The 27,556-nt window shown below is 57.9% G+C and overlaps 1 protein-coding gene across 4 annotated transcripts; it reads right to left on the bottom strand.

Moving 5' to 3' along the window:
* Positions 1-589: 589 nt before the first annotated feature.
* TMEM201 (transmembrane protein 201) lies at positions 590-25,044 on the bottom strand. 4 transcript variants are annotated; one of them, XR_011996043.1, is made up of 12 exons: positions 24,870-25,044; positions 18,466-18,586; positions 17,993-18,187; positions 16,579-16,755; positions 14,914-15,263; positions 14,098-14,301; positions 8,636-8,865; positions 5,592-5,663; positions 4,716-5,015; positions 3,978-4,324; positions 3,767-3,904; positions 590-2,707 (listed from the first exon to the last, which is right to left on the bottom strand). XR_011996043.1 is itself a non-coding variant. In XM_072731250.1 (11 exons), exons 1-11 carry the CDS (start codon positions 24,980-24,982, stop codon positions 2,610-2,612), a joined length of 1,998 nt encoding a protein of 665 aa, XP_072587351.1. In that variant the 5' UTR covers positions 24,983-25,044; the 3' UTR covers positions 590-2,609. The 4 variants fall into 4 exon arrangements, 2 of the variants coding, with proteins under 2 accessions (XP_072587351.1, XP_072587352.1); XR_011996042.1 differs by having other exon boundaries at positions 3,767-4,324; XM_072731250.1 differs by lacking the exon at positions 3,978-4,324.
* Between the last annotated feature and the right edge of the window lie 2,512 nt (positions 25,045-27,556).

The raw sequence follows: 27,556 nt of genomic DNA, 5'->3' as shown, positions 1-27,556 counted from the left end.
ACACAGACAAGGGCCACCCCATGGGCCCTGCCCCTGGGCTCTGGGCTCAGCGTGGGTACAGTACAGCATCTTCAAGTGCTTTCTCCAGGCCCACCCTACACCTGCCCTCCGCTGGGCCTGAAGTGAGGCCTCCTCACCCAGGTTGGGAAGTGTCCTGCGCACCAGGAGGACTGGTGCTGAGTCTCACTGCCAGGAGGATCAGTGGGGCCCCTGGGAGGAGGCTCGGGAGAAAAAGGTCTCATGCCCCTAGGCTCTGGGGTGGGGCTGGGGATTGCTGGTTGGGACAGGCTTTCCACCTGAGCCCTCGCTCATATTGTCCCCCCAAACACCCTCCTTTGTTCTATGCTCAGCAGACTCCTGTCCCCTCCCACTCAGGCCTGCCCCATGTAGTAGGTCTTCTGTTCAAATCCCTTCACCTCCTGGGGATGCGGTCATGCTGCACTTGCCACCTGCATAGGAAGCCCCAGGACCCCACTCTCAAACCTGTGTTGGAGAAATGAAGTCATTTCCATCTGCAGCCAGGACCTCTCCCCACCTGCTGCCAGGGCTTGGGCCACCCAAGTGAATAAAGACAAGACGGCCTGAGATGTATAGTTCAAAGGTTGGTATCTTTTTTGGTTTCCTTTTTTGTTTTTGTAAAGAAAAATAAGATTGTGTTTTTTGTTTGAAAGAAAACATGAGGAAGCCCCCCCTCCCCACTCTGCCTCTCCCCTGCCCCTGTGAGGTGCTGTAACCTCCGGGCTTGGGCAGGAGGGACCAAGCTGGCCCAGACTGAGACGGGAGGCTGGGCACTGTGTTGAGGCTTCCTCAGAGCCACAGAGGAAGGGTGTTCGGGAACGGAGTTTGGCTTTGTTAGGCAAAAAATAAAATTAAAAAACTTGACACACATGCCCGCTGTACAAATGGGGGCCAAGAAGCAGCACCTCCAAGTTGGAATCATCTCTGGCAGTTGGACACAGGGTCCTGGTGCGGCCCCTGGCTCCCCATGCCCCGTGTTCTGGGGTGAGACAGGGCAGGAAACAGCTCTCAGGACAGGAGTGGGGGGAAGAGGAGAGAGGGGGAAGTCAGAGCAACTCCTTCCCCACATGGTAAAAAAAACTCTAAAAAAGCACCCAAGGCTTAAAAAAACGAAACCTCCCTGGCAGGGAGAACTGGGGGCATCCTGCTTACCAGCAAAATGCCTTACCTGGCAAAAATGTGTAGAAAAATAAAATTAAACTTTATCCCTGAATGATAAAGACCCTTCCTCCTGCCCTCATGACCACCACCCTCCACCAGCAAGTCTCAGAATTCGCCAAGACTGCCAATTCCTCCCCGAGTGACACAGGATTGTGCAAGACTGTGGCTGCCCACCCGTGTCTGAGGCCCCGGGGCAGCGGGGATGGGGACAGGGGGGCCTCTGATGGCCACACGCACACTCGTTCCTCACAGCAGTGGGGCGGGGGGAGTCCCTGTTGCCAGACCAAGGGCCGTCCTTCCTCCTCTCAGGGGCAGGACGGGACCCCAGCAGAAAGGCAGGGGTTGGGGGGCAAATGTGCAGTAGCAGTCGGAAGGGCAGTGGCAGGGCTGGAGGGCAGTGGGGTGGGAAGGAAAGCCAGCTGAGGTGGCCTGAGACAGAGGTCACCCTGAGCCCACCGTGACAGCAGAATGAGACGGAGGGGAGGAGGTTCACGGCAGGGGAGGGGCAGGGTCCACTCCCATCTGAGACCTGCAGGCTGGCCCGGGCCTGTCCCGCAGGGCAATGCAGGCCAAGGGCTGGAGCCTCCCCTGTGGGCAGTGTGTGGAGGAGGGGCCCAGAAGCACAGGCCAGGAAATGCGGTAGGGGGCTCTGGGTAGTGTTCTCAGTGTCACAGGGCTGCTGCCTGGGAAGGGCACTGGAGGTAATAAAATGGGGGCACGAGAGGCCAGAAGGGTGGCTGGTGGGGGCGGGAGGGGAGGTGCTTACACTAGAATTCTGAGGGGCCCTGGGCTGGGGACCCCCGGTACCTGCCCACCCACCAGGAGAGCCAGAGGGCAGGCTGGGCCTGGAGCTGACAGGACAGGGCAAGGCAGGACCAGGTACTGCCTGTCCTCAAGAGGGCCTGCCCAAGGTCTGTTCTTCACGGGGCAGGACTGAGGATGAGGGACACGGGGACCACCCTCCATCCTCCCCCAGGGAACCTGAGGTGGCTGTAGTGGGATAGAAGTACAGTACGGAGATGTAGTCCTAGCCCGTGCGCAGGGTCATGAGGCAGCCCAGCGCCTGCTGCAGGTACAGTAGTAGTGGCACGCCGGCCAGGTAGGCTGGGCAGTCGGGGGGGGACTCCAGGGTCTTGTAGCCCCTGGGGGACCCCTGGTTTCGGGATCAGGGTCAGCACCAAACACAAGAGATGTCAGCCAAGGAGACGGGCAGGGAGGAGAGTGACCTCACGGACCAGGCTCAGCCCTGCGGTCTGTTAGGTGAGGAGGAGGGATCCCGAGCACAGGACGGGCCCAGCGAGGTCAAAGGCCCTGGAGAGGACGGTGGAGGCAGCCCTGCAGGGAGGGCTCTGAGGCCGGCAGTGGTGGAAGCAGCATGCACCTGGGCGCCTCGGAGACCCTCTGGGCGCTGGGAGGCTGCGGACCACAGGTCAGCGCAGAATCTGGTACAGGTAGGCGGAGGTGAAGAACACATTGGCAGCCAAGCTCACGGCCAGGAGGCCCCGGACCAGGGATGGCCTGAAACGACCTTCGGGAGAGAGCAGAGAGATACAGTCAAAGGGGCAAAGGTCAGAAGAGGGACCTGTGGGTGGTAGGGTTGCTGTGCAGCAGATCACCGGCCCAGCCCCCCAGAGATGCTGCTGTGAGGTCCTGTAGCCCTGCTCCCAGGGCTCTCCTGGTGCCCAGAGAGACCCCTGAACCTGGGGTCACCTGGTCAAGTCCTGCCTCCCCCAAAGGCACCTCATTTCCTGAGCTCATGCTACCCGGCAGCTACTGGGCCAGGGTGTGTCCCGTACTTGTACCCTGGTGAGAGGGCCAGGAGTGTGTCCCCCACTTTACAGATAGGTAACAGGGGCTTTAGGGCAGTGAGTAGTACCATGCCCAGGCTTCAGACTGGGGCTCCCCGCTCCAGGTTTGTGTTCTGGGTCTCGCTGCTGCTGGGTCGCACCCCAGACTGGCTGGATTTGGGGGCAGCACCTATTTCCAGTCAGTTCAAAGGTTTCTTTGCTAAAAGACTTGTCGTGTACACGTCGATCCATCTTCCCCACATATGTGTCCCTTGGGCCCTCCTAGGGAAAACACGGGGCGCTGGCTCTTGCGTGCCAGGCACTTTACAGAACCAGGATCTAGTCTCATACCTGGCCCTGCAGCCCGCAAGCAGAGGAGCTGGGATTGGAACCCAGCAGTTCCGTGCCCCGCGGTGCACCAGGCTCTCCAGGCCCACATCTTCCCAGGGCCGTGCAGGAAGAGAAGCCACCGCCCAACATGGCACCAGCGACCTCAAGATGTGGCTGGCACAGCAAAGAAACTACATTTTTTACTGGCATTAAATGCTCATTCTGTTAAATTTAAATAGCTCCCTGTGGTCAGAGACGCTGTTCTGATGCAGATCCAGACCCTGATCTGAGGGTGGGGCATGCCGTCTGCCAAGTCGTGGTCGGACCCAGAAGGTGCTGGGTCCCCCATCACTCGAGGGCCCAGGATAGCTCGCTCTTTCAGGGTTCCACACAGACCAGGAGGTGATGGGGGCTGCAGACCCTTGGCCCCCATGCCGCTGTGCCCTCCTCAACCACATCAGAGCACAGACCTCTCCAGGCAGTGGCCTCCTCCACGCACCCTTGGGTGGTTGTGTCCACCACACAGGTGGATGACTGGGATGAGTCGTCCTCTTTCTTGATGGAGCGGCTGCTGCAGGCACTGCCTCTTTCTGGCACTGACCTCATGTCTGCAGAGAGAGAAGGGGTGTCTCAGAGGGTGCCCACAGCTCACCCCCAGGGACAGACATGGGGCAGCTCTACCTCCAATCCCAGGACTGTCCTTGGATGTGGCCAGCCAGCCCTGGCCATCCCAGCCCACTCGCCCTACTCTGGGCAATGGAAGGCCAGGTCCTCGTTCATATCCCGGCTGTGTAGCTGCCACGAAGGGAGCTGGTTTTAGATCAGGAGCAGCAAACTGCACGGCCAACAGGTGCTGACAGATGATGGCCACAAGTGAGGCTTCCAGACGTGGGGCAGGGGGTGACCGAGGCGGGGACGTGGGATCTCAACTTGCCCTTCCACCTGTCTGGCCAGTATTCAGAGCCACTGTGGCCAGATCTTCGGACATTGTAAGAGACACAGGAGATCCACACATTCATGTGAAAGTCCTAAATTTTAAAGGTTGATGTTAAAAATTTAAGAATTAAAAAATACTTGACAGGACAACCACCATTTGAGCAAAATAAAAATATCTGTGACCAGACAGATGCAGGCTAGCAGGGTATAATGCATTTTTGATCCATCCCAAGGAACAAAGGACCCTCCAGGTCAATTGCAAGAGAAGAAAATAAAACCAGCCAACAGAGGGCAAGGTCTTGGACGGTCCGAGGTCCCCAAAAGCCAGGCCAGGAGTGTCTGGAGCTTGGGAGGGTGGCTGTACATGCTTGGATAAGAGCAAGGACAGGCCCTGCGTGGCCTCTTGCCTGCACGTGACCAGAGACACCGTCACAGCTCGGCTGGGCTCTCTTGTATCCCGGGAGGGCGATCAGAGGGTCGTACCCACAGTGAGCTTCGTGTCCTGCGCCAGCGATCTCTGTGGGACCTGGGGCGGCTCGAGGGGGAAGAGGCTGCCGTTGTGGGGCGAGTGTTCGTCTGAGCTGCTGGGTGTGTTGGGCACCTCCCCGGGGGGTGACGGGAACAGCAGCAGCTTCTGCCCCTTCAGGTTGAGCCGGGCCGGGCTGATGAGTGGCCTGCGGTGGCGCAGAGAGCCAGAGCTGGAGGCCACGGAGCCGGCCACGGAAGGTGCTGGGGAAGGGAGTGGGGAGGAGGGGCAGCATCCCGACAGCAGAGAGAAGTAATCTGGAAGGCAGGAGGACAAAAACGGCGACTTCTGGTAAGAACGGTAACAAGGATGAGTGTTGCCTACTGTCACAGCTACGCTTGCTACAGCAGCTGTGCTCCTGCCACTTTTCCTCTAGAAACCCAAGAAGAAAGGCAAGGCCGGCCCAAGGTGGGGGACAGAGGGAAGCCTGCCAGGAGCTGAGAGAGGCCAGAGGATCACAGAGCCTTAGCCCCGTCCCCTCTGTCTGCCAAGGGCACTGAATTAAGCTCCACTAGACCAAGCTCTGCTGATGGCGGGATCCTCAGTGCGTGTATCCATCCATCATCATTGAGAAGAGGATGGCATTATACCTAATCCTGGAAACTATCACGCCCATTTCACAGAAGAGGAAACTGAGGCACAGGGGTGAGTCACTTGCTCAGGGCTGCACAGCTGGGAGGCATGGGGCTGAGGGCCCTTGAACAAAGGCCCTCATCAGATCCTAAGGCTCATGGTTAATCTCGCTGCTGGTCCCGCCCCCCCCAACCACTGCATGCTCGGGAAACTTGGGCCCATACTGTCCCCAGCGAAAGCAGCCACCCCGTTCTCCTTACCTGAAACAGGAACCTCTCCAGAGCGAGACACCTGAGATGGCGGACGGCTCCCGCTGAACAGATACCCTGAGTCTGAAGAGGAAAGAGGAGGGTGAGACATATCAGGCCCATGGTGACGACAGCTGCCCACCCTCTCCATTGTCCAGTCCCTGCCCTGCTGACATTTAACCTTTGTCACTCACATCAGGCCTTCACGGAAACACAGGCTCTCAACTGACTCTCTGAACTACTGTCTGAGATATGCCTGGCCTATGCTTAGTTCACGGAGAAAGAAACAGACGCCAGCCCTCTCCCCACCACCTGCACCTGCTGGCCTGTACTACACCTCAGGGAGCACTGAACATGCTGCTTTTCCTCAGTCAAGCACACCCCGAGGGCAGAGACACCACCCCAAGGTTCCTATGTTTCCCCAACACTCAGGTGGGAGCTGAGTGTGGAAAGATTCAGCAACCACCATGTGCTGTCATGAGTGGCTGCTCCTCCACTGCCCGTGGGGCTATGAGGGTCCCTTGGTCACAGCGCACCGCCTGCCCCTTCCCTCACAAGGCCCAGCAACAAAGACCCGGCCAACCCATGTGTCTGGGTAAGGGTGGGCATATGGCCCAAGCACAGAGTCCTTTCCAGAGCCCGCTCTATGGGTGCTAGGAGAGCAGTCTCTTTGTTGGGCATGAGCTATAGGGATGCAGGGATGAGGACAGCAGCAGGAAGGAACAGAGGCAAGGAGGGTGAGAAAGAGAGAAACAGGAAATGGGAACCTGGCCTGGTGCCTGAGCCCCAGACTACCAGCTCCTTTTGGTTACCTAAGCCAAGGAACTGCAAAAACTCATCCTCGATGCCCCTGGCAGTGGAGACCCTGGGATCCCACCTGTCACCAGACATTTTGAGACCAGCCTACGCCCCACCACCCCGACCTCCAGCCTCACAGGGCAACAGGGAGGCTGCGGGTCCTCCACGATGGGTGTGAGGCCCTGCCTCAATGGCCTGCACTGGCTCTAGAGTGCCACCCTCCCCTCCTGAGGGGCTTGAAATAGAAGCTCCCCAGCTCGGGCCACCCGGGGTTAGCATGCACAGAGAGCCATCCAGGAGAGTCAGGCCCAGGGCAGGGCTGCTCCTGGCTGGGCAGGTGCTAGGCTCCTGGTGCCCTCAACAGGCAGCCCACTCTCTCCCCAAGTTTTCCTCAAGACCCACAGGGAACAGAGAGGGATATCTCTGCTAAGAGGGTAAAGGAAAATCATCCTACTGTCAACTCGGGGTATAAGCAAAATGGCCTTTAGTCACCTTGGAGGAGCTAGGCCTCCAATTGCTGCTGTTACCAGCATTCCTATCCCATTATAATAACTTCAGTCATGTTTGCTAAAGGCCCTGTTCTAGAAGCTTCTCTGATATCATGCCCACCTCAGCCCTGAGGCACAGCCTCTGGTTCTAGATCCTCCCAGGGTCTTGGGCTGGGGGCCTGCTTGGCCTGGGGCTCAGTTTTTCAACCCTGCATTTGCCCTGGCTCTCCCCAACACGGCCATCAGAAGGCTCTGGCAGGACTTGAAATGAGCTGTCCCTACCTCGGGCCCAACCAGCCCCACCCCTACCTGGAAGCTGGATGGACACAGCTCTAAGAATACTCTAGGGGGAAGGGCCCAGTCCCTAGGCCTCCCAGGTTCCCACACTCAGGGAATTTCAGGGTCTCCCCTCTCCCGCCAAGGGCCGCTCACAAAGAGCCCAAAGAGGCCTCATCAACTCCACTGAATGACCATTCCCGGAGGAGGGTGCTGGTTACACTGCTGGTTACACAGAACCATCTGGCATCCAGGTGTCTGTACTTGGGGCAGTCACACCTTCTATCCTACTCTGAAGGCCCTGAACCCTACCCACTGTGTAACCTGCCCTCTTGTGGTGTGACCCACCCTCTACCCAGGAGGACACAGGCCTGCACACACCAGGGCTGCAGGATGCCTGAGCTCAGGAGCCAGATGACTGGGTACAAAGCCCAGCTCCAAGCTTGGGGGGGGGGGGGGATGTGACTGAAGTTCAGAGGGCATGTGACTAGAGCTGGAGTCCCCAAACAGGCAGAGCTGCTGAGGGGCTGAAACAGGAATCCAGGACTCTGACTGCAGGTTACCAAGCCCAGATTAACCAAGACACCGTCCACATTCTTGGAGGCTGGGATCCTGCCTCATGACGTCCTGCTCCCAAACCTGCGCCCCCCAGGAGCCAGTCCCTAGGACACATCCCAAGGAGGATGCAGCCTCGTCCGCCCAGGTGGCTTCCCCAAGCGCTGAGGGCCATCACAGAGTGTTTGCCATGCTCTGAAGAGGAAAAACTGGATTTAATTTATAACTGACCTCCCAGGAAGATTCTGCTGGAGAAGGGGAAGGATAAAACAAAATCTCTTGTGCCAGGGCCCATGTGCAGCAAGCGGTCAAGAAGTGGGGCAAATTTTCCAGCCCCCAAGGCCTCAAAACAATGGCAGTAATAATGACAGCAAGAGGGGTGGTAAAAGAGGATGCCCAATATGCGTGGATGTCTGAGTGCCCGCAAGGTGCCAGCTGCCCTTCTAGAAGATGCTTTGAAGGTATCATCACCTCATCTGACACAAACACCCACAGGCAGGTTCTGCTACTAGCCTCATTTTCTTTTCTTTTCTTTTTTTTTTAAGATTTGATTTATTTATTTGAGAGAGAGACAGAGAGAGATCAAGCACAAGCAGGGGAATTGGCAGAGGGAGAGGGAGAAGCAGACTCTTCACTGACCAGGAAGCCTGATGCAGGGCTCGAACCCAGGTCTCTGAGATCATGACTTAAGCTGAAGTCAGATGCCCAACCAAATTAGTCCCCCAGGGGCCCCCTAGCCTCATTGTCTTTGAGGGAAACAGGCTCAGAGTGATAAAGCCCCCTGGCTCAAGGCAGCTAGCTACTGAGTGGACTCGCCAGGATTTGAGGCCAGTTCCGCACATCTCTACAGCAGGAGCTCTCACCCACATCCCACCCCACACTCAGTCAGCGTCTCCCTGCCCAGCCCAGCTCACCCTGCCTGGGCTGAGCACCTCCTACCTGCTCGAGTCAGAGAGGGGATGGTTCCCAAGGAGAGTGCCCGGCTGAGGCGGCCTGGCAGCGAGGAGGGCGAGGCCCGTCGAGGAGACCGGAACAGCTGCTGGCTGGCAAGTGGCAGGAAGCCAGGCGGGCTGGGGATGAACAGAGATGCTGCAGGGCCCGCGCCTGGGCATGGCACGGCTAGGTTGGGGCTCGTGGGGAAGAGGCCGGCCGAGTCTCTCGGGAAACACCTGCAAGAGCCCATCGGGCATGGGAGACAAGAGGAGGGTCAGCCCCGGGAGGCTCTGGAGGTGGCCTCCACACAGGTCCCGTCCCCTCTCCCCTGGTGCCAGGTGGGGCCGGAGTCGGGGTCCCAGGGAGGCGTGCGTTAGTTGAAGCAGAAAAGCAGTCCAACCGCATTCACGCCATTAGGAGCGGGTGGCTGGGAGGTGCCAGCGTGACCCACCCCTCCCTGCATGCCCCCTCCGATCCCCCTCAGCTTTCACAGCAAACTAGTTCCACTACTGGTCTCGGTATTAAAGTGACACTGTCGCCCTTGCCAACCTCACGCCAACCCTTTGCCTTGAAGTAAAAATGCTCAACCCCGTGCCAGGTGCTCAACGGAGGCCTTGCCACTCTGTGCTCCGTGCCCAGAGCCTCTGGACAGGGCGGCTGTGCTCGGGGAGCCCCTGCTCCACAGGGCAGGGCTCCAGGAATCCTGTTGCTGCTCCCTGGTCTCGGACACTCCTCTAAAGCCCCTTGCAGAGCTGAGGGGGAAGTGGCCAGGCTTTGGACTCCCCGGGGAAGAGGCTCTTGCAGGACACAAGCCTAACAACTCAAGCTTGGAAAAGACAGGTAAACCATTGCAAGGTCTGCCCCAAAGACGGAAGGTGACAGTGTCTCTTTAACTCGAGAATGGGACAAATCACACAACAGGACCTGGTGGCCCCAAGCCAGATTGTCAACCATGCTTCTGATTAAGGCAACCGATTACAGAAGGAGGGAAGGGGCAGAGGCAGTTAATACATTAGTCCGCCGTCTGGACGGAGCTGGGGGAGGTCCAGCCTTACCTCAGTCCCAAGGGACAATTGGGGCCATGGACAATGTGCCGACGGAGGGGCAGGCTGGCTCAGGCCCTGCAGCAGAGCCGGGGGCCTGCTAAGGGACCCACCCCGCACCCACCGTGAACAAATACTCAGGGCACTGCTAGCTAAACTACACTCCGCTGACTGCCCTACTATTTTCACTCCTATCCCTCCTTTTAAACAAGTTCTATGAGGCGAGTGTAATGTCCACCGCTGCCCTCCTCCGAGGGCCTTCCAAAGTGCCAGGAGGCTACCTGGATGTCAGAACCAAAGGCGGGACCTTGGGTTTTGGGGGCATGGGGAAATCGTGGCAGGAACTCCTCAAACCAATCGCCAGGAGGTGGGTCTGGCCAACTCCAGGCTGGACGAGGCCGCACTCCATGTGCCAACTTGTTCTGCCCAAGCCTGACACCCACCTCCTTGCCCCCCAGACACCAGAGGAAGGTTGTCTCCATACAGGTCGATTTTCTGTCTCCACACAGGTTGTCACTGTAGAACTGTGTGTGATACCATCTGGCAGAATGGCGCTACTACTGTGGGGAAAGGTGAGGTGGGGGGCCACCGAACTCACAGCAGGGGCAGGGGACGCGCACTGGGACCTCTGGCCAGTTGGCTCTGATCATGTGTGAAGGAAGCTCTGTCCCCTGCTGGGCCTGAACCTCCTAGAGGACCCACTGGGGGCAAGGCACGCTTGGGCCTGTCCAGCAGATGGCAGCAGGATTCTGAGCAGGCTTTCTGTGCCCACCCCTGCTGCAGAGCCCATGGCCCACCCTCAGTAACCAGCAAGTGAGGGGAGAGGCTCCATGCCAGGCTGCGCAGCTCAGAGGCGGTCAGCTGTGCCCAGAAGCAGCTTCCAGGGTCTTTCCAGCTCTTCCCTTTTTCCCAGATTCTGCCCATACCTGGGGCCACCCTAGTGCTTAAAACTTGAGTCTCTCAGCCATCTGGCACAGAGCTGTTCCCAATCTGATTCCCTAAGAACACTGGCACTGAGGAGACAGCTCTTTGGTCTGACCCCTCTTGCTGTGACATGCAGTGACATCAGTCAACTAGCAGATACTTGTAAAGGGCCAAGTGAGCTCTCATCATGGCTCTGCAGCAGACGGTCCCTGGGAACCTCTACCAGGCTCCAGAGAGCTCCAAAGTATCTACACTTCCTTTGGCAAGGGTTCCCCCCAGACCACCCTGCACCCTCAAACACCATCTCAGAGAAGCACTCAGCCCATAACCCAAGTCTGTACATCCACTGGGATAAACAGGTTCTGGGATGGGTCAGGCGGTTGTACTGTATCCCATCTGACACTAAGGGGGCTGTCCAGTCTTTTCGACCCAATCCCAGTCCCAGACAGGAACGGAAGGAGAGAAAGGACTACATTTTAAGCAGCAGTTTATTGAGACGGGGGAAAATATGACCCAGCAGGACATGTGAGGGCAGCTGGGCCCCCAGCGTTTGGCGGCCATGCTGCCAGCACCCAGACCTGACTCCTGTGGGCATGCCTGTACCCCGAAATCCCCTGCCCCTGCCACAGAAGCCTCTGAAGGAACGTGAAAGAACAAACAAAAAAGACATGGTACCTGATGCCCACCGGTAAAAGCAGAGCCCCGGAGGCATTTATTGAAAATACAGCACGAAAAACACAACATCTATGGCCAGGAGTTATGGTTACAGCAGAGAGAGTCACCGGCCGATCCTCCGCAGTTCTACTACACAACCAGAGAGGTTGGGACACTTGGCCACGGTCACGGACAGAAGGGACACAGGCTCCTCCCGGGGCGGGTGCGTCCAGGTGGCTGCTCAGCCCATGATGGGGACCCCAAATTCGGAGAGAGAAGACAGCCTCCCTCAGGTCTTGGAGATGGTCACCCCGACCCCAGGTGCTCTGACAGTTGTCCCCAGTGGAGGGGACAGAGGTCCCCAGTAGGGCAACACGTTTCCAGTTAATAAGCCATGGTCCCAGTGGTGCCAGCACTTCCTCAGCGGTTGCCAGTAAACATCAGAAGGTGCTAGAATATGCTCCAAATAACGAACTTTAAAGGACAGACAGGTCATTTTAAAAAGTCACACACAACTCTAAAAAGCCCAGGAAGCCTTGCTCCGATGAGGCTCATCTCATGAGGGTGTCTTTCCCTCCCCACTAGAGGGCAGGAAAGACATCTGCTCGGCAGGGGCTCCTGGCCAGCAAGAGAACTGGTTACGGTTATTATAAATAATTTAACTTAAATACACACATACACACAGATGTCCTGCTTCTACTCAACGCCAAGAAAGGCAGTAATTAGCATCACACTGTCAGTTTCCTTGAGAATGGGAGATTCCATATACAAGGGCATGCACAGCTAACAGACCACTGGCTCTCAGCCTGGTACCTGCCGCCGCCCCTCCCCTTGGGCGGGCTGCCTGGGGGTGATGAGGTAGAAGGGGGGCCATCTCCTCCCTCACCTCGGCCAGGCCAGCAGGGCCTGCTCCCGGTTCAGCATGCTCCCCGCTCGTCAGTCACCTTGTACCTCACCCTCCACAGAGAACAAGTAGAGCCCAGCCAGGAGGGGCCTTGACTGAGGCCACACAACTGAGGCTACACTGGTACAGGGGCAGCTCTGGACCCACCCAGGGGCCAGGGTGGGGCACAGGCTGCTGCACAATATGGTGAGTGGTGCGGGGTGGCTTCTTAGGACCCCATCAACATAAGGACCTGTGACGGTGGGGCCCAGGCTCCATGAAGGGCCTGCCCCGGGTGCTCTCCCTCCTGCCCCTCAGGCTCTGGCAGCTGCTGTGACCCTCATGTGCATGGTATCTGCTTTGCCTTCTCCTGCTTCAACGTGTAAAGCGGAGTGGTTGGGACCCTTGGGATCGCATCTGGAGGGGGACTCATGCTCAGAGTGATGAGTGGCAGGGCATACTGGCCCCAGAGGGAGTCATCAGGGTGCACAATTCAGGAAGGAAACAGCCTGGGGCTGTCCTCCCACTGGGCTGGCACTTCTGTCTCCACAGGGTGTCCACACCAAGGTGAGCACTCAGAGGTCCTGGAGAAAGGTCCACCTCTCATTTCACAGATGGTAAACTGAGGCTGGAAAGAGCACGGGCCCGGCTAGGATCAGCTAGTAAGAGGCAGGTGTGCCTCTCCTGGGAGCGGTGACTCTGTCCCTCCCCTCCCACCTGACCCACAGAAGCAAAAGCTACCCCACAGAGAACTGGAAAGCAGGAAGCCTCGGCAGCCTCCATCAGGGGCTCCAGGAGCCAGGAGGGTAGTGGTGACAAATGAGGACAAGGTGACAAATGAGCTGGTGTCCTGAGTGTCGCTCTTGGGCCCTCGCCCTGTGCTATCCACACGCAGTGAGAACTTTCCCCAGGCATCGTATGGGGGTTGAGTGGAGGAACTCCCAGGCATGGGAGTAAGGGCACAGGCCAAGAGTACTCGGGCCTCTACTGCCAGCCTTTGCTGGCGACGCCTGCACCCTAGCCCCTGCAAGGATGAGCGGACGGCTCAGCCAATACGATAGGGCCCTGCCCTTTTAGGGCAGAGCCAGGCATGTCTCAGAACAGGGAGCAGCTTGAGGGTGCCCTAGTTCTGTCCTAGCCCACAGCAGTGCCCGAAAAATAGACGGATAAAGTAAAGACTGCTCAGATCCCCCAATGACCTGGCTGCTAAGAAGACACTTGCTGGCCACAGAAACAGGATTCTCTACTGTCCACCTCAAGAGTCTCATGCCACACTCATGGTCAGGCCCAGTCTGGACCCAAGAATTGCATTCTCCATTCCTGGGGAAGGAGGCTGGGGGACAGTGGGTCTCGGGAAGCTCTTAGGGGCAGCCCTGTGTCCTTCTGGTTCCCTGCTCTGTGAGGGTTGGCTGGGCTACCGTCAGGACTAAAAGGATAGAGCAGAGAAGTGATGTGAGGACAAGGTGGGGGGGCTCTGTTCTGGCCCCTGCTCAGCCGCACCTGCCCATGCCAAGCAGCCCGAGTAGGCCATGCGCCAAGGGCTCAGCCTGCAGTCACTGTCACCAGCCCCTGAGCCAGAAGCTCGGGGATGGAGCAAAGTGAGAGGAGAGGCACACAGCAGAGACCTGACCCTCACCCCCGGGTGTGAGAACCGGAAAAGGGTGTGGCCAGGGTGGGGGCTCTAGGAGCTGCCAGCTGGAGGCCCTGGGTCAGAGGCAGGCTGTGTGGGTGCCGCCTGTGATCCAGTCTCAAGGCAGCAACAGGGTCTTTGGCCAGAAAAATGGCGGCAGTGGTGGGCAGCTAGAGGACACTTGGAGGGTGGCTTGGTGGTGCCAGAAAGGACAGGGAGCTCTAGGCTGGGCAAGGGCAGGAGTGAGGCAGGTTAAGACGCAAGTCAGAGGGGCCCTGCTCTGGGCCTGTCCGTCCGTCTGTCCTCCCCCCACAGTCACTGCTGCTTCTCTGACCTTCGGGGCCGGAACCTCCGTGGGCCTGTCGCCTTCCTTGTGGCCACGGCTGCTGTGAAGCCCACCAGGCAGCACAGGGACGTGGTGCTGAACTTGAGTGTGTCCAGCCAGCTGGGGGAGGCAGCCTGTAGGTACTGCTCAGTCAGGTGCAGCCCCAGCAGCAGGGCCCATAGGCAGGTGGAGAAGGCGTCAATCCGCCGGAGCCTGTGGGACAGAGCAGGGGTGGTGGTGAGGGCCCATGGCGTCAGGGTAAGAACCCACCCCCTCCTGCCACTTGGCCCCTATGTCTGTCCCTGGCCCCGCTCAGAGGTCAGAGTCCAGGGTCAAGGAAAGTGTGGGCCTTTGATTCCCTCTCCCAACATCCACATGCTGTGTGACTCTGAATGGGCCTCAGGAGTCCGGACTATAAACCTGGGTGAAGGACCCTCCCCTCAGAGCTGCTGAGGTGATGTGGATAGCATCCAGCACAGGGTCTCCAAAGTGCACGGCGGGGGAGCCCACTGGTCATCCAACAACCAGAGAGGTAGGAGGTCATTACCACCCCAACTCTGCAGATGAGGAGTCAGATGGGGGGAGAGGCATGCCCCATTTGGCCTAAGTACATAGGAGGAGGTGGCTGGCCAGCTCTGAGTGCCACCACTCCCTTGGGCAGGCCCTTGCTTTCTTCTTGCCCCCCAGGCTCCCAGCCACTGGAGAAGAGGAACCATGTCGTGCTCCAGCTATATCATGGAGCTTTACCCACCACTGCACGCCCAGCACAGCCTCTTGGCTTCAACTCCTCCCACCAAGTCCTGCCCTGCCTGGATCCCCACGCACCTGAGGCGGCCAGCCAGAAGCATGGCCAGCAGGCAGGTGAGCAGGCCCAATGCCACGACGCCCATCTGGTGGCTCTGCCCAAAGGCCCAAGCCTCACGTAGCTTCTCTGCCGCATGCTCGGGCAGCAGGCCCAGCAGCTGCTGCCAGCCCTCAGCCCCAGGGCCAGTGCTGTTGTCAGGTGTGGCTGAGCCATTACCACCGGGTGGCAGGGCTGGGGGCAGAGTGGCCTCTGGGGCAAAAGGGTTGCTGGTGCCATAGAGCGCAACGGTCAGCAGGAAGGTGCAGGCCAGGAAGGCGAGGGCACGCAGCATGATGACCTGGACTGGGGCCTTTACCGCGGATGAGAAGCTCTGCAGGAGAGAGAAACTGGTGAGCAAGGTGGCCAGAGCCACTGACAATCATTCTTGGTGCGCACTCTGCAGAGGTCTGGCAAGGTCTCCTTGCCAGACCATGCAGAAGAATCTACCTGGTTTCAGGGGTGCCTGGGTGGCTCAGTCCATTAAGTGTCTGACTCCTGATCTCAGCTCAGGTTTTGGGCTCAGGGTCCTGAGCTCAAGCCCCACTTAAAATTAAAAAATAAATAAATAAAAAATAAAAAAAATAAAAAATTCCCATCTGGTTCCTAATGGTCAGAGATGGAGTCTTACTCGGTCTTAAATTCTCATGTACTCCCAGCTTTGTTTCTAGGTTTACTGCTGTGTTCCACTGATCTGTATCCTTTCTTGGCCTTCACCTACTGTGAAAGTCACTATGCTGGGTAGGCTACAGTTCTGCTCCGTTCTTTAGAAAAACCCTTATGGTATTATGGAGACCTGTTTTTCCTATTAAGTTTTTCAATCATTTTGTGAAGTTCTCAAAGTTTCTACTATGAATTGGCATTATAATAAACACAGAGATAACTTAGGCCAAAAAGAAGTTAAACACAGCATAAGTTGTTTGGTCTAGGAACATAGTGGTGAGGAGGAAAGCCAAAGGTCAGCACTTCTGGCTTCCTGCTGTGCAGAAGTGGGTGTGCAGGCCAGGGCTGTGGTCTTGTGGTCAGGGGCCTGGGTGCAGACTGGAAACCACACACCAACCGGACAGAGAACACATCTGGGCACCCCACGGGACAGGCAGGAATGCCTCTAGGGTGGATGGTTTTACTTCTAATTCCACTATTATATCAGAGTTTTTAAACCAGGACATTCCATCCACTTAGCACAGTGATAATAACTAAAAATAATTTTAGCCAGATAGTCCTGTGTTCAAATCCTGGTGTGTGTCCCTCAGCCAGCTATGGAACCCCCAAGTTTGACTTCCAACTGTGCATGGGAGTCATAGAGCCAAAGGGCGTACCTGCCATGTAGGGTGCTGTGGGGAATGCATGCCAGTATTGGGGAAGTGCCCAGGTCCAGCAGGGCCCTCATAGACCTCCCCCTCCCACTCAAGAGCACAAACACAGGTGTATCATGAGACCCAGTCGCTCTTCTTGGGACACCTACTAAGGCTGATGACCCCAAGGGGCCTGGGGAGAGGGTGGGAATGGGGCCCCCCAGAGAAGGCTACTCCCCCTGGGGAAAGGATCCCAGCTCGGCAGAGCTGCCCTCCATCCACAGAGGCTCTGCCCTCTATCTCAGACTTAAGGCTGTAACTCCCCGAATGCCCTGCGGGGTGCCTCGCTCCAACCTGCGTGCGGGTCTGGTCGGCCTCCCGGCGCCTGAACTGCTGGCTGAGCAGCAGAGCGCGCAGCTGTCGGTTCTGGTGCTTGAGGTAGTGCTCGACGGCCGCCTGGCATGGCCGGCACAGCTTGTACATCTGCTCCAGGTGATGCCGGTATACCTCGATCTCCTCGTCGTACCTGCCCTGCACGGGAGTAGGGGCGACAGAGGCTCAGGGTCCTTGGCAACCGGGGCTGCCCCTGGCGAGCAGGTCAGATCTGATTCTCTGGCAAGTGGGGTGACCACGAGCAAGGTGTCCCTGCTTGGACTAATGCCCTGCTGCCTGTGGTGATGTGGGCTACCGAGGGTAGGGCTGGCTGGCACATGGTAGGGGTCCATGGGTGACAGGAACCTCTCTGCCAGGTTCTGCTGCCACATAGGATGCACCTGGAGGCCAGGAGCTCAGGACACGGCCCCTGCTTCAGGCTTCACTCCTGGGCTCCAAGGCTCCAGGAAGGCATGTGAGTCACAGGAGAAAGGGCTCTAGCCTCACGCTACTTAGATGTAGACAGAACAGCCCAGAGACAGGGCCTGCCCCTTTTCCTCAAGACCAAGGGTCCAGAAAACACTAGAGACAAAGGCTTTACAGGGAGCTGAAGGGTCCTTTGGGCTTTAGAATAGCTCAAAAGATTCGAGTCTCCATCTCTCCTCCCTCCAGGGAGGGAGCAATACACTTCTCCTTTCTCATTGCTGGAGGAGCCAAACATTTCAATCTGCGGCAGCCACGAGTGTTCAGTTTGATCTCTTACTGGGCCGAATATGCCAGCACAGCTGCTCTGGTTGCCAAACTGCACATGTCTTCCCTTCTTTATGCAAGTCTCCCTTGCCCAGCCAGGACTCCCACTATATTCCTCCCTGCCCACAGGACTGTGGGAAAGCCAGAGTCTCTGGGCCCCAGGTGGACTCTTCTCCTGTTCCTTGGGGAACCCCCAGACTTAGGCGAGGCCTGGCAGGGGGCAGGCAGGCAGGATGTACTAGCTAACCAGGCTGCTGGGCTCCAAGGCAGGAGCGAGCTCCTAACACCAGGCTCCTTTTCCAGAAGCTGGGAGTGTCTTCTGACAACTCCAGAGCAACTGCCTGCCTAGCCAGTGGACAAGACGGGTCCAGGAGAGCCTGAGTGGGAGCCCAAGGATCCTACCTCCCCCTGCACAGGGCCAAACCCCCTGCAGGCACTGGGGTTTCCAGGTTGTTTCTGCACTTGGGAGCCCTAACAGCAGCAACCACGAGACAGGAGGGAGGGCAAGAAGCATGTTCCAACATAGGTGGAAGAAATCACACGCCCGGAACGTGGGGCTCGCGCGGCCCGGGATGAGGAGGGGGCCCTCTCCACCCCTCCTCACAGCTGCTCTAATGCACCCAGCCCCTTGCTGTGCCCACCTCACCTCGTCACGTGGTGCAAAGGCAGCCAGCTGCTTGATTTTGGTGGTCTGGTGGTGGCTACACCTCCGGCACAGCAGCACCTGGCTGCTCACCCACTGCTGGGGCTGCGTGGGGGCACGGGGGCCAGGCGTGCTGCTCACCACGTGGTTCAGGTGCTCCATGTACTGGGCAGGGATCGGCTTGTTGTAGTCGCCATTCTGGGAGTGGGGGGGAAAGGGACCGGAGTTGGTGGGGGAAGTCCCCCCCCCCCCCCCCCCCCCCCCCCCCCCCGCCCAAGCAGGAGAGCCTCCCTGCCAGGTCAGGCCCCCATCTAGCAACACTCCAGGGAAGTGTCTTCAGAGCTAGAAAGATCTGGGTTTGAACCCTGATCTGCTACTTGTAGTGGTGTGACACTGGCCAAACCACCTCAGCTCCCTGGGCCTGTTTCCTCTTAGTCAGAGGAGGGGGTGCCCGCCAGCCCCAAACAGGCCCGCACCTCCTGGAAGCCGTTGTACTGCTCGCAGTGGGGACAGTCCCAGCAGTTACGATTCCCATAGGGCACGACTGTGTCCTGGTTGCAGAACCAGCAGTTCACGATGGTGTGTGTCGGCTTCATCCTGTGGATGAGGACAGAGTAGAGTCAAACAGAAGGGCTCTGCCACCTGTACTAGGGGACCAGAGAAAGAGCACAGGAAGTAGGATGGGAGACCCAGAGCTGGAGACATGGCGGACTGGAGGAAATGATTGGGCCAGGATGGGCTTGGCTGCATGTTGATCGCTTACCAGTCAGACCAGCAAGGAGGCCGAGGCTGGGCTGAGCTGAGCTTCTCCACAGGCCTCCAGGCAAAGCCTGCCCTGCTTTTGCCCCCCCACCCCTACACCTGGTGTCCTGGGGCTTAGGCAGGGGTGGAGTGGGAGGATGGGGGAATGGGTTATAGGAGCCAGGGCAAGCCAAGCCATAGGGTCGACAGTGCCCAGGTTCTAGGACCACCCACCCAAGGCTCACAGACTTTGGGCTTGTCCTGGGCTATATGAAGAGTGTTCTTTGGGGAGTTTCCAGATGGCAGGAGCCTCCTGTGCTCCATAGATGAAAACCCCAAGAGAGCGAAGCCAAGGAGACTGAGGGGTGGAGACAAGAGACAGCTGCTCAGGCTGGAGCCAATAGTCCCTGCTGGAGGGGACAGGGCAGGCAATCCACAGTGGCCCTTGTTGGCCACATATGTGGTGACAGGTGGGGTCTGTAGGGTAATCCTGGCCCAGACACTGGGGGATCTGTGCTCTGGGCCCCTCCACCCACCTCACTGGCTGTGAGGTGGAGTGGGGGGGAGTACAGCAACTGCCCAACAAACTCCTCCAGTCCAGGGACCTAGAAACAATGTAGGCAGTGGGTAGCAGCTGCCTGAGCCCTGGGGTCCTGGCCTCACAGCTCCTGTCCTCCCTCAGAGGCAACCTCCAGCTCTGGGGCACTGCCTGGGCCCCTGCTGTAGCACACTCATGTGTACTGTCCACAGGGCAGCATGACCTCGAGCTTCCTGGCCTGCCCTGGCAGAGTGTGAGCCATCACAGAAGCTGCGTTCCGTGTTACTTCGATCCAACAACATGAGACACATAAAGGTGCTCTGCAATGCCAAGGGCCAGCTCCGTCACTCTCCTGTCCCTGGGCCTGCCACCGTCCTGATACCGCAGCTACCTCCTGAGCTAGCCCCTCCACTGCCCCCCCATCGACCATGGGCAGGCTTCAATCTTACCCCCTGACAACTGGGGACAAGAGCATGCCAAGAGTGGAAAGTACGTAACAATGCTGGCCTAAATGCCTAATAAATGGTAATGAGCCTGGGAAGGGGTGAGGGAGAGAGGCAGACATGCAAGGAAGGACCCAGGGTACATGAGGGCACCCTGTATCGCCCCTAGCAGCCACAGCAGCATACTCCTTGCCCCTGCTCAGGTCAAAACCCTCATGATAGATAAGGGACCACCACATCTTGTCAACAGCAAGAGGCCAGAACAAGGCCTAGAAACGGCAGCACAGCCCTGAGATCATGGTTGTGTGGTATGGCCTCTGGGGAATGTCATCTACCTCCTGGAACCTCCGCTGCTTTGGGGGATAATGGGGATAATGATAATCCTTGCCCTAAAAGGAGGCCACTAAGAGGATCAAACCAGGGCATTTAGGAAAGTGCTGAGCCTGGCAGGTGGCTGGCGTGAGGCACTTGGACAGCTTCACTGGGCTCCACGTAAAGAGTGGTTGAAGGCAGCGCCAGGCAAGGCAAGAGGTGTGGAAACCCGTTCCACCGAGAGGCTGGCACTTGGCTTTCCCTTTGTCAGTCTGCACCTGCTTTGCAGGCATCTCTGTGACAGCGCAGGGGCACATCCCAGTGAGTGACGATGCAGGCTGAGAAATCTCTCTCACCTGACGCGGGGGCCCTTCATCCTCACCATGGGTCCCCTCACCCCCGCAAGCCACACCTGGCCTATGGAGAGAAGCCAAGCAGAGGAGCTGGCAGCCTCGGCATAAAGAACGAGCCAGGCAGGAGATAAAGGCGGCGGCCCGGGGACCCACGCGGCTGAGCAGGACCTGTGGCTTCAGTCCCGGGGAGTCCCCGAAGCCCCTCCTGCCCCAGGAAGCCATCATTTCCACTCTGAGCCTCCAGCTCTGCTGCTCAGGAAATGAACCTGGCTTGGAAGTGGGTGGCAGGAAGGGGAGGTGGGGGATTAGCTCTAGTCCCTGGGGCCGTCAGGGCAACCAGCCACTTTGGCTCCTGGGCAGGATTTGGAAATCCCTGCCCAAGGTGGGGGGACCACCCGCCACTGAGGCCTCCCTCATAGCTCCTATGTGGCCTGTCCTGAAAAGGCCCAGGGAGCACTGGAGCTCCCCACTCAGCGCTGCCCCTCCCAGGGCTGCACCCACCTCCACCTCCACCTCCACCTGTATCAGGCCTGACATAGGAGTGTTAGGGTCTATTCTGAGCCAGCTTAGCGCTAGTCCTGCTCTTGCTCAGGAAAAACCTCCCTCCCCCCCTGCTAGGTCCTCATACAACCTCCAAACCACTTCTCCCCAAGCCAACAAATGCATCCCAGTGAGGCTCTAGGACAAACTACTCTGAGGACTGGACAAAGTCTGAGGTGGTAAGACAGCACGTCCCTGTCCCACAGGCAACAGGGAGATGGGCCCTGGCCAGGTCACCTTAGGGAGGAAGGTTGGGCCCCAAGAGGTGGGCGGACAGGAGGATCTGGAAGGGTTCACCCAGTTTCTGCTACCTGCATGCTTAACTCTTGGGCTCTGCTGGAGCCAGAGGCAGCCTGAGGAGGTCTGAAGCATCTAGGAACAGGCTAGGCTCCTGGGGAGAAGCAAGGAGTAGCTACATGCTCTGGTCCCACCTGTCCACAAGCCCTAAACATACACACTGGGGAAAGAAAGATGGACACATGACCTCAACAATGGTATCACCCTATCAGCCCTGATGGACACTTAGTTAAAACAAAGTTTGTGCCTCGACTTTCCTACGATGGGGGTGGGGACATCTAGGAGTGGGCCCACCACTCTAAGGGATGCAACTCTAGGTCCTTGGCACCTGCCCTGAGCCTGGCACTGTGCCACATGGAGGAGACATACGGATGGTGCTTTGTCCCTAAGCGGGCTCAGAGTCTGGGGAAGACTGTTGTGGCAATGTTTCTGCCAGGCCCTCAGAAGGGCCTGGCACACAGCTGAGGACTCCAGGCACCGCGTGTTGGCTGCGTGAAATCTGGGAGACTATCTCCGTGATAGTCCGGTTGGTTCCCTCAGGAACTAGGAGGTTAGCCTTAGCAGGGCCCCAGGAGGACAGCCCCCGACAGCCTCACAGGTGAGGGGGGCCTTGCTGGACCCCCATGTGGCTCATTTGCTCCTCTATGCCCTGTGGACAACATATGTTGTCCTATCCAGCCAGGAGAATTGGAGTAGGTGTCTCCGGGGCCATAGGACCAGCAGCACCAAAAAGCAACCTGGTACCTCCAGGCCTCCCGCCCATTCTCAGGGCAGTCCTGCCAACACCAAGATAGAGAGCCCCCAAATCCACCTCTCTGGCCTGGGGATGGCAGACTGCCCTCCTTCACCTCAGTACAACCCATGTGTACTGAGCACATGCTAGGCTCACAGGGAGACAGGAAATGAGCAAGGCTCTCCACTTTGACCTGGACATGAGGAGAATGACAACTTCACAGGGCAGCTAGTGACAGATGTCACAGGATAGGCCAACAAGCACAGCATTTGCTATTACCCTACAGAATGGGTTTGCTGGTGTTCATACAGGCGGGACGGCTGGGCCGGGGGTGGGGTGGGTACACCCAGCATGCATCCAGGGCATGGTGGCCCCTTGGCAAGTGCGCAGGACCAGGGGAGTGTGGCCAGAGGTGGCCAGAAGGATTCTGGACACCAGGATGAGGCTCTGCTACTTAACGCGGGAAGACTGCTCCTCTCTGTCTCCAAACCCCAAGAAGTAGATAATTCAATAAACACTCATGGTGCTACAGGAGGCCCGAGGCCCTCAGCAGGGATGTGCTGGCCAAAGACAGATCCTGGTGCTGAGCAGCAGTCTGGAGCCGGGCGTCTGGGGTGGGGGAGGCACAGGCAGCCATCACGACCACCTGGAGGCAGGGCAAGCTAGCCCAGGGAAGTGTAACTCAGCTCCCACCCCAGGCTGACAGTGGTGGCCTCCTGTGCATGCTCCGCGAGGACCCAGACTGTGCGGCTTGGTTAGGAGCTGAGGAGCTAGGGTGGATCTGCTATTTAACAGAGGCAAGAGGAGGGCAAGAGCCCAACCCTCCAGGTCCTGGTCCCCTCACCTGGAGAATGGGTTTCTCAAGGTGGCGGCGTGCAGGTGCTTACGCAGGTCATCAGCACTGAGTTACTAACGATCTGGTCAAAACCGAGGCTCTGGGAGGGCTGCAGCCTTCAGAGAAGTGGCCTCAGGCCAGTCTTTGCTCTATATATGTCTCTGCCAGCTCTGTGCTGAGCCCACAAACATCCTACCTGGCCACGCCGCCTTCCAGAAACAACTCTCCTCACACAACTTCCCAAGGGTCACTCAAGACCCATGGTGGAGCCAAAGCCACTGTTCCTCACTGTCCGGGTGTTTGCCCTGGTGGAAGGAGATGGGCTCAGTCTCTGCAGGGCTGGTCTTGCTTCTGAATCATGACAGTGGCCAATTTATGATGGCCAGATAAAAGCGAGTGCTTTTTGAAAATTTCAGAGCCTCCCGGGAAAAGTCTGGTCCTTCTCAGCCCAACCAAGGGGCCCCCATGCCACACCATGACTCTGGTGTCGTGCTGCTGGAGTGAAATGGCCTTCCAGGGACTCTCCTGGCTCCTCTCGGACCAGCCTGCCCAACAATGCACCAAGTCTCCAGATTCCTATCTCTGGGAGAGGCAAAGTGGTGGCCAGTAGTCCAGGAGGGGAAAACAGGATCCCTGAGAGCAGCCACAGCTAAAGACAGAGGAGCTTGAGGCACGGTGAGCAAACCCAGTCCAAATTCAGCCGTACTACACTCAATGGAAGCCTGGCCCCGGCTCTGATCCTTGGTGTAACTGGGAGGCAGGGGTGTCACAGGAGACAAGCCGGGCCCTGGACTCCCCCACTGCTGTCCACACACTCTGGGAACCAGAGCAAACTGCCATGTGCTCCTGCCCTTCAGTTCCCTCACGTATAAAGTGACCGCTTTGAACCAGCTGGTCCTGGAAGGCCCTCCAGCTTCCAGAAATTGGGCAGGAACTGGGACAGTGGGAGACGTGGGGGTGTCAGGGACCCCGAGCGCTGGGAGCTCCTTCAATCCTCTCTTGGGAGACCACCCCCTCCTCAAGCCTGCCAGTCTGGCTCACCCTGCAGACACCACCGATGCTCCTCCCCCCGCCCCTCCTCCAGGAAGCCTGTGACTCAGTGGCCCTCACTTCTTTCTCCCCTGAGTGAGCAGCAATATGTAGTGGCGGTTAAGGAAAAACCACCAGACTGCCCAGGTTCAAACCCCGGCTCTGCCGGTCGCTGCAGGGGGGGACTGCAGGCAAGTTCCTTCTCTTCTTCCATCTCATGTTGGAGCTTTGCGGGGTCCCTTGCTGAAACTATAAAGCCACCCATGTGGCCCCCAGAATGTTCTCACAACCCTTTTCCCCCTGTCCTCGGAGAGGCTGGATCAGATGCAGAAGCAGCTGGGCTGCCCCTGAGGCCCTGCTGAAGCCAGAGGCCACTCAGCTTTCATCCCCGGCCACAGAGGCCCCCCAGAGGTGCAGGCTCTGAACAGGGGTCACCTGACGCTTGAGCCCCGTCAGCGCTGGGGCAGCCACCGAAGCCGCCAAGCAGCAGCGGGAACCCCAGCCCATTAAGAACATTAGGTTTCCCTGCTCCTGGAGGCGGCACAGCCGCGGGTAGGAATGCAGGCTCCGGGGCCGGCCGCTGCAGCGCACACGGTGGCTCTCCGAGTTCAACAACGTTCTCAGCTCTTTTGTCCCTCGGCTTCCTTCTCTGGGGGGAGCTGGGGTTGTGGCTCTGCGCCCCTGGGACGGCGTGTGCAGACCCGGGGGTGCCAGCGAGTGCCAGCCCCCCGACGGTGCCCGAGGCGCGGAGCGGGGCTCACGGCGGGCAGGAGCGCAGCCCGGGCTCGCGGCCCTCCCGCGGGGTGCCGGGGCGGCGGGGGGCGGCCCTGCAGTCTCCGTGGGGAGGAAGTTTGTGACCCACGCGCCGGCCGCGCTCGCCCGCCCCGCATTCCGGCGCCCGCCGCGCCCGCTCCCCGGCCGGGCCCTCGGGGGCCGCGCGTGGGCGCACAGGCTGGGCCCTCGCCGCCACGCCGCGGCCTCGCGGGCAGGGAGGCGCCGTGCGGCCGCGGAGGGAGGCCGGCGGGCGGCGGGCCGGGCGCGTGGGCCGCGCGCACTCACCTCCGCGCGATCCGGTAGAGCAGCACGCCGGCCGCGGCGCACGCCGTGACCCCCAGGCCGCCGGCCAGGCCGGCCGTGGGGCAGCGGGCCAGCAGCGCGCTCACTCCCTCCATGGCTGCGCGCGCGGGGGCAGGCAGGCGGCGGCGGGCGGCGGGCGGCGGGCGGGGGGCGGGGGCGGCGGGGCTGGGGGCCCAGGGCCGCAGGCGGGACGCGGGGCGGCGGCGCGCGCCTGCTCGCGCCGTGACCTTCGCCGCTTTGTAGCCGGCGCGGGCCCGCCCCCTGACTCGGCGCGCTCCCGCCGCGCAGCCAATCGGGGCCCGGGGCGAGCTCGGGGGGCGGGGCGCCGGCGGAAGCTGCGGCGCCAGGCCGCGCGCGCCCCCCCGCGGCGGGAGGTGGGAGGTGGGAGGCGGGAGGCGGGAGGCGGCTCCGGCCCGGGCCCGCCCTCTTCCGCGCCTCCCGCGAAGTCCGCCACCCTTAGCGCCTCGGGCCACGGACTCTGGGTCGCCGTTTCTCCCGCTGGTCCTGTACCCCGACGCCCGGCCAAGGCCAGCCGGTGCACAAACAGCTGTTTTGCTGCAAGCTGCTCTTTGAATCCACTCCATTAAATAAGAAATTAGCTAATGGGAACATGAACGTCTGTCCGTAGAGAAGTTGAACTAATCACAGGGCAGCCCTACCTGAACTTCGGGACGTAAGGCTGGAGCTATATGGCTATTGACCTGGAGGGAGGACACTTGAAAAAAAAGGAACGTGCACATTGATTTTGGTGAGAACTAAGTTTGAACAAAGACGCTCCTATATGCGTATGCTTGTAGAAGTCGAGGACTCTTCAATGCTGAGCTACGATTACCCCAGGGTGTGGATTTAGAGAAGTTTCACTTTATGCCGTTTTCAGTATTATTGGCTTCAGTTAAATTACTTTTCATAACTAAAAACAAAACAAAAAACCACAAAAAAACCCAGCTGATTGTAAACATTTGTATTCAGTTACACATCCAGTGTTTCTGAGGTCAACACTGGAGCTCTCCTTGTGGTGGATGGTGTGGGTGTGGGGTTATAGAGCAGCACACCTTACCCCTGTAACATCAGGTAATCTGCTTGGCACCCTAGTCACCTGCATTCCCAGGAGCTGCAGAGAGGGCAAGGAGCCCGGCAGGGTATCCAGGGGCTGATGAGAGAGGCCCCGTTGCAGATCCTCTTTCTTCCATGTGGGTGTCAGAGCCAAGGCCTTGCCTTGGCCATGTTGCTAATATACAGTATGAACAAGCAGCACCGAAACCTCCTTCAAGCTGTGTGGCACTGTACTTAAGTACCACTTTCTTTCCAAGTAAGATTCAGAGACTGAGTAATGTCCCACTCCCAGGATGGGATCTGTGATCTACATGGACAGAGAACACACCCAACGCAGTCGTTGGTGTTAACTGGTCTTGCCTTCATCAGTGGTAGTGATGTGGGCTGGTACCCCCTGAGTGAATGGAATGGTTTACTGGACCCCCGCAGGGAGCGGCCATTACACAGGCTCAGATGCCCCCTCTACCCAACAAGCACTGCAGACCCACTGCTGGCCATTTTACAACTTACCATCTCTGAGGCCTCAAGCAAGTCATTAAACCTCTGAGCCTCTCTTATTTGTAAAATGTGGATGATGGTAATACCTGCCTCACAAGGCTGTGTCAGAAATAATTTCCATGAGAAAATACAGAACATCATACACAGTGTTTGGCACCCAGTGGGTAAGCAATGAGAGTTTTACAAGTCATATATATACATGGCTACTCAGAAATAATGAAATCCCGATGACTGAGCTTGTGCACGAGAGAAATTGTGAGATCTCTCCGTGGACAGTTCAAACACTGACACGTTCCATTTCAAATCTGACAAGCCCCTTTATAGTTTCCTGCTTCTCTTTCTACTCGTGGTGCTTGCCTTTCTCATTTCAATGTCCTGGTGCAGGAGAAGCAAGCAGAGAACTGAATGATCCTTGATCAGTGTCAAATTTATTAATTCAAGGGGGGGGATCCCTGGGTGGCTCAGTGGTTTGGCACCTGCCTTCGGCCCAGGGTGTGATCCTGGAGTCCCAGGATCGATTCCCACGTCAGGCTCCTTGCATGGAACCTGCTTGCTTCTCTCTTTGCCCCCCACATCCTGTCTCTCATGAATAAATGAATAAAATCTTTTAAAAAATTTATTAATTCAAGAATGTAGAAATGACAATTATTTTCAAATAATTCTCATACCCAGTTAGTGGATTTTAAGAAACCTAAGTTTTAATCTTCATACTAGATCAAACCTTGAAGACTTCAGGTGTTGTTATGAATACTAAAATACGAAGATGTTGTTAAACATGGCTATCAATTAAACTGAGCTCCTGGAAGAGAAATCTCTTGACTGCTATGTATTTTATGAGCACTGAGGTTTGACTAAAGTCATTTATTTGGACTTCTATATGGCTGTTGACAGTTGTAGCAAATTCTACCAGTGAGCTCAAGCATACCAACAAACCTCCTTTGTGCCTAAAGGCGAACAAAATTAAACTCCACTTAAATACAATTTGAAAATATCCTACTCTCGTCTCCACCAGTGCATCTGCAACTGAATCTGAAACTACAATGCATCAGTTATTCAAATCCAATATCTTTCTAGATATTCAGACTGAAAACTCACCTCACAATGGACAATAAGCAAAT

This window comes from Vulpes vulpes, chromosome 12, assembly GCF_048418805.1.
Source record: "Vulpes vulpes isolate BD-2025 chromosome 12, VulVul3, whole genome shotgun sequence".
In the NCBI taxonomy this organism is placed as follows: Eukaryota; Metazoa; Chordata; class Mammalia; order Carnivora; family Canidae; genus Vulpes; species Vulpes vulpes.
Note: the sequence above shows the minus strand (reverse complement) of the source record. Positions and strands in the feature narration are given on the sequence as shown.